Raw genomic sequence first — 17,082 nt, forward strand, 5'->3', positions numbered from 1 at the left:
TCGTTGATCCACAAATATTCAAAGAGTTTCTACGAGAGTAAAGACACAGATAAAATTAACATTATCTTCAAAACTCAGTTTGTGTGCCAAGATATATCTAACAATCACTTCCTGTTCCTGCAAAAAGCTCAAAATCTCTCTTTCAGCAAATCGTACAGTGTTGGCTTGCAGTCAGCTGGAGAACACGTGGTCTGATGAGGAGGGACGGCATTACTTTGGTTATTAATGAACCAAAACCAAGAGCTGAGACCAGGAGGCAGAGCTGCAGTCCTCCATGCTTCCCTGAGCTTCTGGTACCCTCCCAGAGTTGACCCGAACATGTGGGAAGTATTCTGGAATCAGTTTTCTCGAGTGCAGACAAAGTTCCTCCCCAGGAGGAATCTCATCTGTCATCCTCGTGAGTGTTTACATTCCCCCAACAGTCCTCGGCCAAGAAGCACAGCACTTGCTGGCTGAGCGAGTTTCCTCCTTGGAAAACTCTCAGCCAAACTCTGTAAGTCTTGTCATGGGAGATTTCAGCCTGTCACCTCTCACGAGCTGCAGAGCTGCAAACAGCTGGAGACAGATGCTACACGCCCTGCTGACTCCACCATAAAACGGCATGACGCTGCATCCTCCATACACCAACACAACCTGGTCCTGGTTCAGAGAACGTCCCCGTTTAACAGGACTTGCAGTTTTTAAATTTTTTTCGGAAAAGTCGGATCTTCTTTACATGAGACACACCTGAAGGACACACCTGTTGTGTTCCTGCTGTGGGGAAGTTCTGAATGACTCTGCTGATAAGACAGATACACCATATGAGCACCTGTCAGATAACACCGAACACACAGCCTGTGTTGACGTACGCTCACCACGGCGACACATCAGCCTCCTCCTCCTCCTCTTCCTGAAAGACGTCCGGTTCAGTTTAGGACCAGGTGGACGAGGGACACACCTTCTACTGAGATATCGCCTACGAGCTGCCAACATTAGCTAACCGTGCTTTTACTTTTCGTACTTTAAACTAATTTGGAACTGAAGTAACATTTTAAATGCAGGACTTCGCTTCTGCTGCAGAGTATCAACCCTCATCACGTCTTCCACCTCATTACATTTACAATTAGTCATTTGGCAAACGCTTTTATCCAGGGCGATTCACACAGCGATGGCGCAGCATCGGGGCAGTTTTGGGGTTCAGTATACTTCGGCATGTGGACTGCTGCGGCCAGGGATCGAACCACCGACCTCCTGATTGGCGGATGACCGCTCTTCCTCCTGAACCACAGCCGCTCTGCACCTCATGTGCAGTGATGACGAGGTGACAACTTGTTACCCCAAATCACATTTCACTGGATAAAGTTAGGTAACCACACCCGAGTTCAAGATGGGAACACACACGTGTTTAACATGTAGCAGGACGTGAATGGACAATGGACACAGTGACACGGCTGTGGTGACATACCAACACTTTCACACGACAGTCATCTGAAGCACCGCTTTGGAAGCGCAAACTGAAGTTCAGCGCTCGCACAGGCAGAAGATTTGCTGATCTGGGTGGTGAATGTGATCAAGGTGCTGCTTTGACAGTGTTGAGTTAGCACATCAAAGACGGCACAGGTGTGTTGACTCACGCAACAGACAGCAGGTGAAGGTGTTTGACTTGCGTCACGCTGCCGGTGTGTTTCACCTTCATGTGAACGCACCCAGACCCTGAAACGATCGTCACACTGCGACACTGCACTCACACCCAGCGACACCCAGTCCACAGGGCAAAGTTCAACCAGGAAACTGCTCCACAAGTCAACACCCGACTCTGTGCTATCACTACAAAACATGCTCATTTCTGATTGGCTGAAGGGTCAAGGTGTATTAAACAGGTAACCATAGCAACAATACAGATGCTTCAGTCAGCAGTAAACTAACCTGAGTGATATTAAACTGACTGCAAACATTTGGTCTGTAAGTGAGTGGACATAATATAAGACATACAAAGACGTACAGAGACATACGAAGACGTACAGAGACATATGAAGATGTACAGAGACATATGAAGACGTACAGAGACATACAAAGACGTACAGAGACATATGAAGACGTACAGAGACATACGAAGACGTACAGAGACATATGAAGATGTACAGAGACATACGAAGACGTACAGGGACATATGAAGACGTACAGAGACATATGAAGACGTACAGGGACATATGAAGACGTACGATGACATATTGATGACGTGCAGCGCGTCACTGACAGAGAGAGCAGGTCAGCAGGAGGCTTCTGACTCGTCCGCCGCTCATAAAGCAGCTGAAGTCACATATTCACACAGCGATGAACAATTAAGACATAAAGTCATGAATCATTGACAGACGGCAGGTTTCACTGATCAGAGATCAGCTCTGTAATGATTCACAGAAAACTCCTTAAATAAAAATCTGCCCTCCGGCGATGAAGGAATGACTGTTACCATGATGGTTTTCAATGAGCAAACACTGATAATTTAATCAGTTACTGAATGACTTGTTGGAGTGGACACAGTCCGATCTGACATCACCTCCAAAATGTCCTCTGAGAGGACGCTTGTGAAACCAAGAGTGGAGACAGGACGTCACGGTTTCTTTACATATCTTCAACAGATTATTGACTTCCTCAAATACTGAAAGTGATTGATAAGAAAACAAAGACATCAAACATGCAGGACAGGCACAAACTTTGAACTTTCAGTGACGTCACGTTCACGCTTCGTGGACATGAACACATCATCACCTGTGAGACGTTACACAGGTGTTTATTACAGAACAACACAATGGTTCAGGTGTTTGTGTCACCTGATAAACTTCTCTTCTCTCTCTTTTAGCTCTGTGTTTGGTCTCCTCCAGCTCCTGAGGGAAATATCTTTAGCTCTTTAGCTGCTAAATGCTAAATGTCCACCAGCTCGTCTCTCACTGAGTCTGTCTGCGGCAGACTCACCTGAGAAGATTCACCTCTGGAGGATCATCTCAACCAGAGACCCCAACACAACGTCACCCTGTGCTGCCCCCAAGAGGCCAAAACGAGCACAACAAGAAACACCAGCGAGACGTCCAGATGTCTCTGTGAACGTCTCTGCGAGTCCGATTCAGTGTGTGAGAACTCGCCATCCTTAAGGGACAAAACGTCCTCATAACGTAGACTTTGAAATTTCAGGGTGAAGACGGGTTAAGGTGAGGGTCCAGGAAATGATCGTAAGCCTGTGTGTGTGTGTGTGTGTGTGTGTATGTGTGTGTGTGTGTGTGTGTGTGTGTGTGTGTGTGTGTGTGTGTCTGTGTGTGTGTGTGTGTGTGTGTGGGAGCGGATGTTGTTCATGATGTTGGTTTTGCAGCCTCACGCCACTGCTGCCAGACACACACACACAGACACACACACACACACACACACACACACACACACACACACAGGAAAATATTATAAGAGTGAATGTACAGTACTTGTAAAGGAAAGTACTGCACAACTAAGGAAGCGACACACAAACACACAAACACACACACACTTCAGCACAGCGTGGAGGGTGAAGTGGGAAGTGATTCAGCGGTGTTGGTTCCATAAATACCCAGCAGCCCCGGCGGCAGGCTCAGGAAACCCACGCGGAGCCCAGCGGCGCTCACACACAACCTGTTTTCTTCAAGAGGGTCGCAGGGCATCGCGGAAGCTTCTGGACACAAACAATGGGAGCGGAAAGGACAGCGATACTGTGACGGTCAGAGGCGAAGGACTCCTGGGTCTCTGCTGCTCACCGCTGGGTGTGGTCCAGTCGCAACCACAACACCGGGACCAGGATGGCAGGCCGAGCGTTCGTCTGAGGCGCTCAGTCAGATCTTTCCTCTCTAAAGCTCTACAGACCAACACACCGTCAGACCAGAGGCCTTCAAACTGTGAGGTGGGAGGTGAGACCACACCAGGTGACAGGTACAGGTGCACGCAGGTGTTCTGAAAACAGGAAGTGGCTGTGACACACAGGGAATCCTTAGCAACCGACAGTCTGCATCAGAAATCACATTTCTGTCAGATCCTCATCCGAATGAACAGACAGGAAACACGTATTTTTAGACTCGACGTGAGTCACCGGAGGATATCATCATCTCCGATACAACCAGAACAAACATCCACAAATCCACCCAGAAATCACAAAGAAAGACTCCCAAGAACTTCCCTGAGAACCATCCTGTTTTTAACTTTCCTTCAGGATCACAGACACACAGCTAACAGGAGCCGCTATCAGGAGCAGCTAACAAGAGCTGCCGACAAGAGCTGCTGACAAGAGCCGCTAACAGGAGCAGCTAACAAGAGCCGCTAACAGGAGCAGCTAACAGGAGCTGCTAACAGGAGCTGCTAACAGGAGCCGCTAACAGGAGCTGCTAACAGGAGCCGCTAACAGGAGCCGCTAACAGGAGCAGCTAACAGGAGCCGCTAACAGGAGCTGCAAACAGGGGCTGCTAACAGGAGCTGCTAACAGGAGCAGCTAACAGGAGCCGCTAACAGGAGCAGCTAACAGGAGCAGCTAACAGGAGCCGCTGACAGGAGCAGCTAACAGGAGCTGCTAACAGCAGCCGCTAACAGGAGCAGCTAACAGGAGCCGCTGACAGGAGCAGCTAACAGGAGCTGCTAACAGCAGCCGCTAACAGGAGCAGCTAACAGGAGCCGCTGACAGGAGCAGCTAACAGGAGCCGCTAACAGCAGCCGCTAGCAGGAGCTGCTAACAGGAGCCGCTAACAACACAAACAGACTGCAGGTGATGTGAAGGTGAACCTGCACGTCGCACACAGCGTCTCTGAACGCCACACACACACACGTCCAGCTTTGACAGACAGAAACACATCAGTGGACGCAGCACATCCTGTTAGCGTCTGTTCTCTGCGTGTCCACACACCCAACACGACTTTCAACCGTCAGGTGAAGGTGACGAGGTCATGACCTTTCAGCCAAACACAAACAGGAAACCAGGAAACCAGGAAGAGAAGCAGATATCCAATCAGACGGAGGCGCAGACCTCAGCCTTGACCTCCAGCAAGAAGGAGACGAACGTCTGGTTAATCAGCTGATGTGAAGGAAACGGCGAGAACGGTCAGTTCATTCCAAACAACAGCAATCAATCAAAGAGCAGCTGATCGCCCACTTCCTGCCCAAACTTCATCATTCTGTCCATTTTAAACTCAGCTCATCAGCACGTTTCCCTCGCTGACAAAACACACACACACACATACACACACGCACGGTGTGTGTTGTCTGTCTGGAAGCTGCTGGTTCATCACTGAAGTGATTTGTGGGCAGTTTGATGTGGAAACACGTCTGAATGTCATGAATAACAGACGAGGTCGTCTGTCCTGACATTTACTCAAAACACTGGATCCTACATTTCCCACAATGCAACTGCTCTTTCTTTAGCCCCGTCCTGCCTGGTAAACAGACACATTTTCTGCTTCAAGGACAGATTTTAAGGAGAAATTTTCTGATTAGAAATCTGCTGCTAATGATTCAGGGTGCAGTTAGCCGAGCTTAGCATAAAGACTGAAAACAGAGGGAAACAGCTAGCCTGGCTCAGTCCGTAGTTCAAAAACACAGCACGTCTGTGTTTGTTTTGGTGCAGATGAATCAACGTGTCGTCACCTGACGTCCAGAAGTCCAGACTCGGCGGCACCAACACCTTCAGCTACATGTGAACAATTAAAGCCTGAAAGCTAAATCAGCTAAATAAGAGCAAATAAGAGCACAGCACAGACCGAAAACAACATAAATACAAATTTATGACACAGAAGTTTAACTCTGCTGCAGATTTAGAGTTTTTTAAATAAACATCGAGTCTGACAGTTTTAGTAGAAGCCGATAAAAAAACTGTGGAGCAGATGGTTGAACAGACTTTATGGCCCTGAACTGATCCCAGATCAGACTGTGTCCACTGTAGAACCATCACAGTAGATGATTGATGAGAGCCGCTCTGATAAAAAGAACTTTAATGGCTCCAAAGTCCCATCAGCCACCTCTCAGTTTAAACCGCCATCGTCTCAGACTGGCTGAGTGGAGCTGATCAATGACGACTGATTATCTGTTTTACGTCATCAGCTCGAGACGGATTACTGCGAATAGAACTGTAACCCTACAAGAAGTAATCAGCCTGTCTACTGCAACAGTTTCTATATAAATATATTTAGTTTTATATGTACATATTCCACTCAGGGAGTGATGGGAGTCATGCTAACATGAACAAAAGGTGTGTTTGCTCATTTAGTTTGACTTCCAGTAGAAGAAACAGGACTGTGAACATTAGCAAGTTAGCTTAGCTTCTCTGACATGTGATCAGTTTTTAGCTCTGGATGTTACTGTTTCTCTGTCCATCTGTCTGTCTGTCCATCTGTCTCTCTGTCCATCTGTCCGTCTTTGTTCCAGGCTGAAACATCTCATCGGCGTTCCTGTTCTCCTCAGGATGAGCTGGAATAACTTTATTGATCTTTTCATCCGGCGCCATCATCAGGTCAACGTGTTAATGTGTCCAATACTTTGATTTATGATCAAACAACCGCGGAAGTGACGACATTCAGCCTCAGTTGGACGATGTGTTTACAGATAAATATTAACGTGCTAACATGCTAAGCTAAGATGGTGAACTTGGTTAGCATTATACGTGTCCTGCTGGTGGAGACGCCAAAGAACATGAGATGCTTTAAAGGTGAGGTCAAAATGTTTTGCAGTTCAGTTTTGAGTTGTTACCTAAATATGACCGTTAGCATTGGCTAGTTAGCTTAGCTGATCTTTGAGGATCAAACTGTTTCTCTTATGAGTGTCGCAGTCATGATTCACCACATTTTTCCATCTTTTCCAGTCAGATATGAAGACATTCCTTCAGCAGGACGGACAGTTAACAGTCAGGACACACAGAGGACAAACTTCAGACGGAAATCCAGCATAATAAGAGCCGGCTGCACAAGATCGCCTGCAGGCAGAGACGGAGATCTGGACCGAGGTGAGAGGGGACCGATGAGGACTCTGAACGCATCATGACAGGAGGACGTTCACGCTGATCCTTCAGAAACACGACTGTCAATGATCAATAATCAAACTGTCGGTGTGTGAGCGAGGTCACGGTTACCCACGCTGCATCTGTCCTTCATCAAGTAAATCTGTCGACTCAGCATCGCTCATGAGCGAAAACAGCTGTTAGAGAGAAACGTTTCCCTGCAGGGAGGAGTGCAGCTGGGACAGCAGAGACGTCACGAGACGAGCAAACCGGAGGACGTTACGCCTCGAGGACACCCGGCGTCCTAAAACTGAAGTTACAGAGACAGCTGCTGAACTGAGGTCACCTGATCGCACACCTGAGCACAAACAGGCGAAGGTGCATCAGCAGCAGCTTTAACATCTGCTTTAACATGTCCACGTTAACGTGTCTGCAAAGAGTCGACTCTTCATCCTGAAAACAGTTATTTCTGAGAACAATACCCACTCATGCTAAGGCTAATGCTAAGGCTAATGCTCATGCTAATGCTAAGGCTTTATGAGCACACGCTTCAGGTCAGGTTAAAGTTCTTCAGTCTGATTAAGTTTCTAGAAAACAGGAAAAGTGTGGAATGAAACCGGAGTGAAACCGGAGTGAAACCGGAGTCAGACAAACTCGTTCACACTCATCCTAAAGCCACAAAGAGCAGAAAGCAGCTGGAACTCTGGCTGTGGTTCAGTTCAGGCTCTGCATGCAGCCTCAGATTTGGCAGCAGTCAGGTTGCTCTGATGAGTTCAAGAGCTGGACGGCTGAAATGGTTAGTCCACCGATCAATCGATCGATCGATCGATGGAGGAAACGATCAGCAGATTGATCCAGAATGAAAAGAATCATTAGTTTAAAATGAGCTCCACCTCAACCAACTCCAACAGGAAAAGAGACAAGAGGACAGCAGACACAGGGGACACAATGATCTAAAGAGAGCAGAGACAAGAGGACAGCAGACACAGGGGACACAATGATCTAAAGAGAGCAGAGACAAGAGGACAGCAGACACAGGGGACACAATGATCTAAAGAGAGCAGAGACAAGAGGACAGCAGACACAGGGGACACAATGATCTAAAGAGAGCAGAGACAAGAGGACAGCAGACACAGGGGACACAATGATCTAAAGAGAGCAGAGACAAGAGGACAACAGACACAGGAGACACTTTACTGCACTGAGTACTTTTACTTTGTATACTCTGTATACGTTTTACTGCAGTATCAGCGTCAGTACTTTTCCTGAACATGGAGGACATTAAGTCTGGGTGTGTCTCTGTGTTCTAACACTCGCTTTATGACCTCTGAAGACCAGTAAAACTTTAACGACCGAGTGTGTGTGTGTGTGTGTGTGTGTGTGTGTGTGTGTGTGTGTGTGTGTGTGTGTGTGCGTGTGTGTGTGTGAGAGAGAGTGTTTCCTCATTCGTTATTAATCATTAATATGAAGCACTTTAAGCTTTTTGAGCCTAAAACAATCATCAGTCTGTCGTCTTCATCAGGACGCCGCGGAGCTTAACGAGGAGTCGATTCATTATTACTCTTCATGTTGTTGTTGTTGTTGTTGTTGTTGTTGTTGTTACAGATGTAAGATCATGTTATGGTGTATGATGTTTAGCTTTCTGGAGGTCACATGAGGAAGACTGCTGGAAGATGAAGAAGCCTTGTACATTAAGAGAGCTGTGCTGTGTTCAGTGTCTCAGAGAAGGTCAATGACCTCACAGCGAAGAGGTCAAAGGTCAAAGACGGACAGAGAAAAGTTCTACTTTCTGTCTCTCAGGAGGAAGTTAACGTGACAGGAAGTGAAACACAGACTGGTTTCATCCTTCCAGCACAGTAACTGCAGCTTCACTCATTCATCCATTCACTCATTCATTCCTCTGTTATTCACATGCAGCCTGACAGAGGAGGAGGAGGAGCAGGAGGAAGGCAGGAGTGACTTCAGCATTCTTCTTCTGACTCAGCGCATTTGGAAACTATGTAGAAACCTCAGAGAATGTGTCAGTGAACGCAGCGCAGAATAAAAACCCTCTGTGGACACACACACACACACACACACACACACACACACACACACACTGATCTGTGATGTCATGTGATCAGCTGATGTCTTCAATGAAGACATCCTGATGAAGTTATAAACTCAAACATTTGACAAATGACCTCAGACCACACACAGGGTCTCCTCCAGGGGCCCCCAAACCAGACCTGGACACAGAATCCCTCAACAAGACCAGAACCATGACGAAATTGTGACACTGAGACCTCTGGGGGCCCCGACCTGCATCAGGGGCCCCGACCTGCACCGGGGGCCCCGACCTGCACCGGAGGCCCCGACCCGCACCAGGTGCATGTACCACACTCTGCAGTACTGCAGTGGTGTAAAAGTACATGGAGACAGTTTTGCTCTTTATTCATGAAACAGCAGAGAAGCTAAAGTTTGACATTTCCTGCAGCCTCGAACGCACCGTGCTCCTCAGTGAGGAGCCACTGATGAAGACAGAAAAATGAGCTGAGTCAGCGATTACCACAAGTTTCTATGAGGATCTGACCGAGACCACGACCCCGCGACCTTCAGACCCCTTCCACCAAACCAGACCGCAGTGATCCGGCTCGCGTCCACTGACCTTCAAACCTGCAGCGACGCCGTGAAACCTGAACACCTGAGACCAGACCTGCACCAGACTCACACTAAGACCCCCGTCACGTTGTCCAGACCCGAATCAATAAAAGCAATCAATCGATCGACAGCATGACACCATCAGGAGCTGCTCTTGCTCATCGCTTTCTGCTCTCTGGGCTTCAAACATTTTCTGAACTGAAGCAGAAAATGATGAAGATGTTTGTTTCTGATCGCTTTTGTCCTCAAACGTCAAGAAAAATCTCTGAAAGTTTCTCTTCTCTCTCAAACTTTAGTGCTCCAGCAGGAAACTTCTCTGACCTCAGCCAGCAGACTCAAACAGTGAGTAAAACCTCTTCTTCTTCTTCTTCATCATCATCATCATCATCATCATCATCATCATCATCATCATGTGGTACTCACAGCTGGGACCCATCGCGGCGGATCAGCGGCTCAAACCGGCACCAGAAGCCCGACTCAAGCGCCACAAGCGCCGGTTACACACTCGGCTGTTCTCGGGGAGACGCGGAGCTGCGACCAGATCAGACCAGCTGCTCAACTGATCCGCAGCGACTCAACTACCCGACAGGCACCGCTGCAGCGCTGCATTCAGGCGCGGTCGGAAATGTGGCCGTCGGAGGAGGAGCGCAGTCAGAAAAGGTTCAGTGGTGTTTCAGCTTCAGCTCGAGGCAGCATCTTTTAAAACTTTATTGATAAAGAGGAGTTGACAGCAGGGTGTGTGTCGTCACAGGAAGTAGATCCTGATGGTTCCTGTCAGGGACAGTGAAGCAACATCGTGATGGTCAACCTGTTTCAGCTCAGTCGGGTCAGCGGAGGGACGATTGTCAAAGCAACAAAAAGCAGCACGTCTTTATTCTGCTGTCTCCGTCCTCCAGGAAGTAGCCACATCCTCTCAGAGTTCAACAGCCAAAGATCAGACAAGCTTCAGCAGCATCACAGTCACTGAAGGCACTCACTGCTGAGACCTGCAGACCTGGTCTGGACTGCTGAGACCTGCAGATCTGGTCTGGACTGCTGAGACCTGCAGACCTGGTCTGGACTGCTGAGACCTGCAGATCTGGTCTGGACTGCTGAGACCTGCAGATCTGGTCTGGACTGCCTGACTCTGGACCAGGATCAGAGATCTGCTGCTGGTCTTCAGGCTCTGACTGAGCTGAAGTCAAACAAACTTCATGAACTGATGGAGGTCCAGCCCTCTGACTGAAACAGGAAAACCAGGGTCCCCCCTGGGTCCAGGTCTCATGAAAGTCTCACCCTCACTTTCTGTCTGAACGTCAAACTACTTCCTGTTTCCTTTTTTTTATTTCTGTCCAATCACAAGCAAAAAAATCACTGTTCATTCAACAAGGACGTTATCACAGTGTGTGTGTGCGTGTGTGTGTGTGTGTGTGCGTGCGTTTCTTTGTGTGTGTGTGTGTGTCTGTGTGTGTGTGTGTGTGTGCGTGTGTGTGTGTGTGTGTGTGTGTGTGTGTGTGTGTTTCTTTGTGTGTGTGCGTGTGTGTTTCTTTGTGTGTGTGTGTGTGTGTCTGTGTGTGTGTGTACATTCCTGTAGCTGGGAGTCATCAGTCAGTCAGCTCGTAAACACACACACTTCACAAAAGAGCTGACACAATATTCATCAACTGTGCTTTCAACACAGGTCACCACACACACACACACACACACACACACACACACACACACACACACACACACACACACACACACACACACACACACAAAGAGATGCACACACAAACACTCCAGCTGTATGTGCATATCTTTGTGTGTGTGTGTGTGTGTGTGTGTGTGTGTGTGTGTGTGTGTGTGTGTGTGTGTCTGAGCAGCTCTGACGTCTCTTCTTCACCAGCTTCGTCTGCCGGCAGTGAGACGTCCACATGGACAGATGTCCCAGAAAAAGCAGAGAGCAGCGTGCCCTGAGCGCCGCCTGAAGGCTCGTGGTTCAGCTCGTGTTGGAAACCTTTGACTTCAGGCCGTCCAGTGAAGGCCGCTGAGTCAGCAGTCAGATGATGATGATGATGATGATGAAGAGAAGCTCGGAGGCTCAGCTGCTCAGAAACCAAACAGACAGCTGACGATGGACATGTCATTCTTTACTACAAACACACCTGAGATCTGCCTCTGATTGTTCACTGATGATCAGCTCAGGTGATCAGCCCAGGTGATCAGCCCAGGTGATCAGCTCAGGTGATCAGCCCAGGTGATCAGCCCAGGTGATCAGCTCAGGTGATCAGCTCAGGTGATCAGCTCAGGTGATCAGCTCAGGTGATCACACTGGTCCGCAGGTGTTCTCCTCAGGCTGCGTCGTCCCTCTGAGTGTGAGCGGCCTGAGAGACCAAACTCAGGGCAGAGAGTCTGCCGCCTCCTGCTGAGTCCTCACACAGGCTGGATGTTATCGTCCTGGAACAGGAAGTGCACTCCGACTGCATCGATTATGTCATAATTGCTTCCTCCCAGCATGCACTGGGACTCACTTTGGCTTCAGTCCACAGTGAGACGCTTTGTACTGAGTGATCAGGTCGTATCGACGACCTGGACTCAACTCTGAGTGTATCAATCAGTCAGCACGCACACACACACACACGCACACACACACAGACTTTCATAGAGGAAGGTGTCTGTCAGCACAGGAAACGCACACACACACACACACACACACACACACACACACACACACACACACACACTCACACACACACACACACACACACACACACACACACTTCAGCTTCATCTCTGTATCTGTACAAACTGTCTGTTGTGCGTAGCTTAGCATAAAGACTGCAAGTGGGAGGAAACTGCTAGCCTAGCAGTTAGCAGGTAGCTACAAGTGGGTACTGTGTTGACTGTGATGCAGCTGATGCTTGCAGACACACACACAGTGACACACACAGTGACACACACAGTGACACACACAGTGACACACACGCACACACACAGTGACACACACACACACACACAGTGACACACACAGTGACACACACACACACACACACACACACACACACACACACACACACACACACACAAAGCAGTTCTTACCTTTTTTCTTCTTCTTTGGTTGAATGAAACAATGATCCAGGACGTCTTCTCAACAGTCACATCTCCACAGAGTGTGTGTGTGTGTGTGTGTGTGTGTGTGTGTGTGTGTGTGTGTGTGTGTGTGTGTCAGGAGCTGGTCTGTTCCTTGTTTCTACTGTGTTCTGTCATTGATGTTCATTATTCTTGTTCTGCTGTTCTCAGATCAGCTCCTCCTGCTCCTCTTGACTCCCCTGAAACGCCGGCTGCTGGTTCTCCTCCTGCTCTGTTTGGTTCTCCTCCTGCTCTGTCTGGTTCTCCTCCTGCTCTGTCTGGTTCTCCTCCTGCTCTGTCTGGTTCTCCTCCTGCTCTGTCTGGTTCTCCTCCTGCTCTGTCTGGTTCTCCTCCTGCTCTGTCTGGTTCTCCTCCTGCTCTGTCTGGTTCTCCTCCTGCTCTGTCTGCTGGTTCTGTCTGACTCCTGATTTCTATCCACCTCCTCTCGCTCCTCATTGAGTTCTGCTCCTTGTTTCCTGTTTGTTTTATTTTCTAGCTGCAGCAGGAAATGGTCATCTTTTCCTCTTCCTCCCCACTGCTGACCCCCTGCACACACACACACACACACACACACACACACACACACACACACACACACACACACAGGAGCAGGAGGAGGAGGAGGAGCAGGAGGAGGAGGAGCAGGAGGAAGAGGAGCAGGAGGAGGAGGAAGAGGAAGAGCAGGAGGAGGAGGAAGAGGAGGAGGAGGAGGTGTGTGACAGGGAAGTCTCCGTCCTGCTCTCGTGTCTCACGTGTCTCTGGGTGTCTCTGCTCTAAATTAAAATGTGTTGATGGACTCTGGACTCACTCGTCCTCTCGTGGTGAGACTTTTAATTTATTGGACAGAAAAGGAGACAAGTTCTCCGTCTGTTTTCTGTCTCTTTGAACCATGAAGGAGACAGTTGAAGGCTCAGTTTGAGACACTAACCAGTTGTCTCGTCTCACACGTCCTTTTCTGATGGACTTTCAATAAATAGTCCTTTCATTTCTCTGAAGTATTTCACATCCTCAGTACTGCAGGGTGAAAAGATGCAAAAGTCGTCAGTACGGTGGCCCAGAAGGACCATGTGAAGACCAGCGAAGTAATCTTTCTGGACTTAGTATTTATTTCCATGTTTTTCTGCATTTATTTACACGTTTATTCATGAATAATCTTCACGTTTTGTCTAAATCTAAAGTCTGTTTTTGATCATTGAGCGCGTTTATTCGCCTGCATTCATTCTCTGATTGGATGTTGATGTTTGACTTGCTCGTAGAAGCAGGTGTTAGCACAGCTGGTCCCGTTCAGACGGTCCAGACCTCCAGGAGACATTTATGGATGTCCATTTTGTCTCTGTGGGACCAGTGAAGGACGGATGGTCTCGCCTTCTGTTGGTCATGTTATATTATGGTCTGCTGCCCTCTGCTGACACAGAGGTGAACTGAATGGAAACTGAAACTTCACTTTTATTTATTATTTTATTTTTTATTGTGACATAATCAGACAAATAACTTGTCAAATATGTAAATGAACCATTTATCTGTTTATCATTAAAAACATTAATTTTCATTTATTTCACCTTCAGCAGAACTGGAGCTCGGAGACCGGATCGGGACTGAACACAGCCTCCGAGACCACACGAGACCGGTTTAACTGTCCCGAGGTGGTTTCCAGCGGTTCAGACCAGGACTCGGACTCTGGAGTTTGACGCGGTAATTAAACTGGTCTTGGTTCAGTGAAAGACAGAAACTTGAAGTCAGACGGTTGTTTTTTCTGTTTAATAATGAAAATAAGTGAAAGAATTTGTCATTTTGTTGATTTGTTTGAATAAAAAAGCGTAGAAGATGGTCGCCGCCGCTGTCTCGCGTGTGTCTTCCAGCTTCTTGAGGTACAAAGTGTCACGAGACAGGACGGGCTGCAGCTAGCCGGTTAGCATGCTAGCTTCAGATCCTCAGACGTCTGTGGCAGAACAGTTTTCTTCACTTTTAGTTGAGAATTCTGGTTTACTCTGAAACGTTTGACACTCAAACTCTTTGCACTGCACCTTTAACATCCAACATGACCCTGAATTAGCTTGTGATGTCGTGGTCGAGCGGCGGCGGCGTTCAGACGTAAGCTTTGGAGCTGCTGTGGTCTGAGGCCGGAGCTGCTCTGTAGATGTTCTGTCCTCGACTCGTCGTGGAGAAGTTGTATGAAAACTGCCTGCAGGACAGAAGAAGACATCGTGTTTTGACCTTTTTGAACAACAACCTTCAAGTCTCGATAAAAGCTGCTCAAGGCTTCTCGCTGTGATCATCTGCGTTCTGAAAGTGAGATCACTTCCTGTCCTCTGTGGTCTAAACGTGTCCCTGTGTGGACTGACGGTTTACCGTGCAGGGGGGGTCGAGGAGGTCCTCCTGCAGGAGCAGCACAGCATCGATCCCCCCAGTATGGCCAGACAGGAGGCCGCCCAGCCCAGATACAGACCAGTACCCAGCTCGAACCTGCAGCACCAACACACACAGGGTGAGCAGGAGGTCACGCGCACACACACGCACACACGCACGCACACACGCACGCGCACGCACACACGCACGCACACACGCACACACACACACACACACACACACACGCACGCGCGCGCGCACACAGTCTGCAGAGTGTGTGTCTCACCTCACGCCTCCATACGTCGGGTCGTGGAAGTCGTGGACGACTCTGGCAGCGTACCAGGACACCGCGGTCAGAGTGAGGACACCTGAGGAGCAAACGAGAGACACGTTAATCTAAGGAGACCAGAGTCAAGAGGACAGCAGTCACAGGAGACACTGTCCTCAGTCAGGGGACACTTTACTGCACGCAGTACTTTGAATACTTCAGGTACGTTCTCCTCATTACTGACATCGGCAGGATTTTACTTTGACCAGAGCAGTTCTACAGTGAAGTGTTTGTACTTTTACTGTAGTGAAGGACCTGAGTACTTCACTGCAGTACTACAGTACTTATACTTCAGATCATGTCATGGTGAACGTCTTGACTGCTGCCCCCCTCAGGGCACAATGTGAACTACACAGCAGTAATATCACGTCACAGTGTCCATTCAGACAGAAGACAACAAAGACAACAGAAGACAGCAGGTGGACGTGATGTCTGAAGGTGTCCGTGGTTCCAGTCTCCACAGGACCACACCAAACAAGACGTTCTTTCCCATCATGCCCCACATACCGGACAGGATGAACGTGATCCCCCCGGACAGGACGATCTGGTCCTTCACGACCTCCGATGTCCTTCCGATCTTGGTGCACTTGAGTCCCAGAACGGAGAGGACGATGGAGGCCAGACCGAGCAGCAGGGCCGAGATCATCAGAGCCCTGCAGGCCTGCAGGTGAGCTGCGAGGCGGGAAACGGAAACGGCGTCACTGAGCAGGAGCGTGATGACGTCACGTCTCCGCACGTTGAACTCTGCAGTTTGACTTCTGATGACTTTTATTCTGAAGGGCTGAAACCTCTGAAACCCTTTTCTCTTTTCAACACATGGTCAATAAGCAGGTGATCATGCACCTGACCACACACTGGAGTCCAGGCTGAGCAGACACCTGTGATTGGCTGATCCTCACCTGGCAGCCCCAGCACCGTCTTGAACCTGCTGCACTGGATGGAGCCCAGCGAGGTGGCGGCGCAGCTCATCCACAGACCCTCGAACTGCCACTGCCCACTGCTCACGGACTCCATCTGACTCCTCACCTTCCACACCTGAGAGGAGGTGCAGCTGGACTGCAGACACCAGGACACCACGCCCAGAAGCAGACCCACGACCTGCAGGCCCACCGCCATGCTGCTGAACGTCCCCCCACGCACCTGGAACACCTGGACACAAGCAGCACGTCAGCACCGAGAACTAGAGACGGGACAGGATCACATCTGGACCTGATCCAGGAGCTCTGATGTCCAAATGAGGGGCTGAGACCACGTTCGGTGGCCCACGCTGACCCCCCAGTCTGCACATCCTGTTTGGGTCACATGATCTCTGCCTCAAGTCCAACAGTTTAAAACCTAAAACACGTTTAGCGTCAAACCAAAGACGAACATTCAGGCTAACGATGATCCAGTCCCAGCAGTGACCCCCCTGACACGAGACCACATGGGTCTAGTTCAGCTGTGAGGCGACCCCCCCCCCCCCCCCCGCAGGTCTTACCGTCGGCTCAGAGTTGAGGTTCTTTGTCTCTGCTGTCCGTCCTGTGCAGCTCTTCCTCGGGCGTTGGGTGTCTCTGTGAACCTGATGGGGTCCTCGGCGCTCTGCTGGTCTTCAGGGTTGATGAACTCCGGCACATCTGGAACGCCTCTGAACACACACACACACACACACACACACTTATTGACACACGAGAATCCCAGTTTCGCTGTTTGTGACCGGTTCACCTCG

The 17,082-nt window shown here is 49.1% G+C and overlaps 3 protein-coding genes across 3 annotated transcripts in view; all 3 read right to left on the bottom strand.

The window, feature by feature from the left end:
* LOC139336381 (tumor necrosis factor alpha-induced protein 2-like) overlaps positions 1-10,285 on the bottom strand; it is a 31,891-nt gene extending 21,606 nt beyond the window's left edge. Inside the window, exon 1 of the mRNA XM_070970484.1 lies at positions 10,034-10,285. The gene's annotated coding sequence lies outside the window, so the exon portion shown is untranslated. The remainder of the gene's footprint in view (positions 1-10,033) is intronic.
* A 4,496-nt stretch (positions 10,286-14,781) lies between these two features.
* Positions 14,782-16,499, bottom strand: cldn15lb (claudin 15-like b). Its single transcript, XM_070970503.1, has 5 exons — positions 16,277-16,499; positions 15,885-16,049; positions 15,336-15,417; positions 15,053-15,166; positions 14,782-14,885 (listed from the first exon to the last, which is right to left on the bottom strand). Exons 1-5 carry the CDS (start codon positions 16,491-16,493, stop codon positions 14,789-14,791), a joined length of 675 nt encoding a protein of 224 aa, XP_070826604.1. The 5' UTR covers positions 16,494-16,499; the 3' UTR covers positions 14,782-14,788.
* Positions 16,497-17,082, bottom strand: part of spcs2 (signal peptidase complex subunit 2) — a 308,748-nt gene continuing 308,162 nt past the window's right edge. Inside the window, exon 6 of the transcript XR_011602473.1 lies at positions 16,497-16,517. The gene's annotated coding sequence lies outside the window, so the exon portion shown is untranslated. The remainder of the gene's footprint in view (positions 16,518-17,082) is intronic.

The sequence above is a fragment of the Chaetodon trifascialis genome, chromosome 9 (genome assembly GCF_039877785.1).
Source record: "Chaetodon trifascialis isolate fChaTrf1 chromosome 9, fChaTrf1.hap1, whole genome shotgun sequence".
NCBI lineage: Eukaryota > Metazoa > Chordata > Actinopteri > Chaetodontiformes > Chaetodontidae > Chaetodon > Chaetodon trifascialis.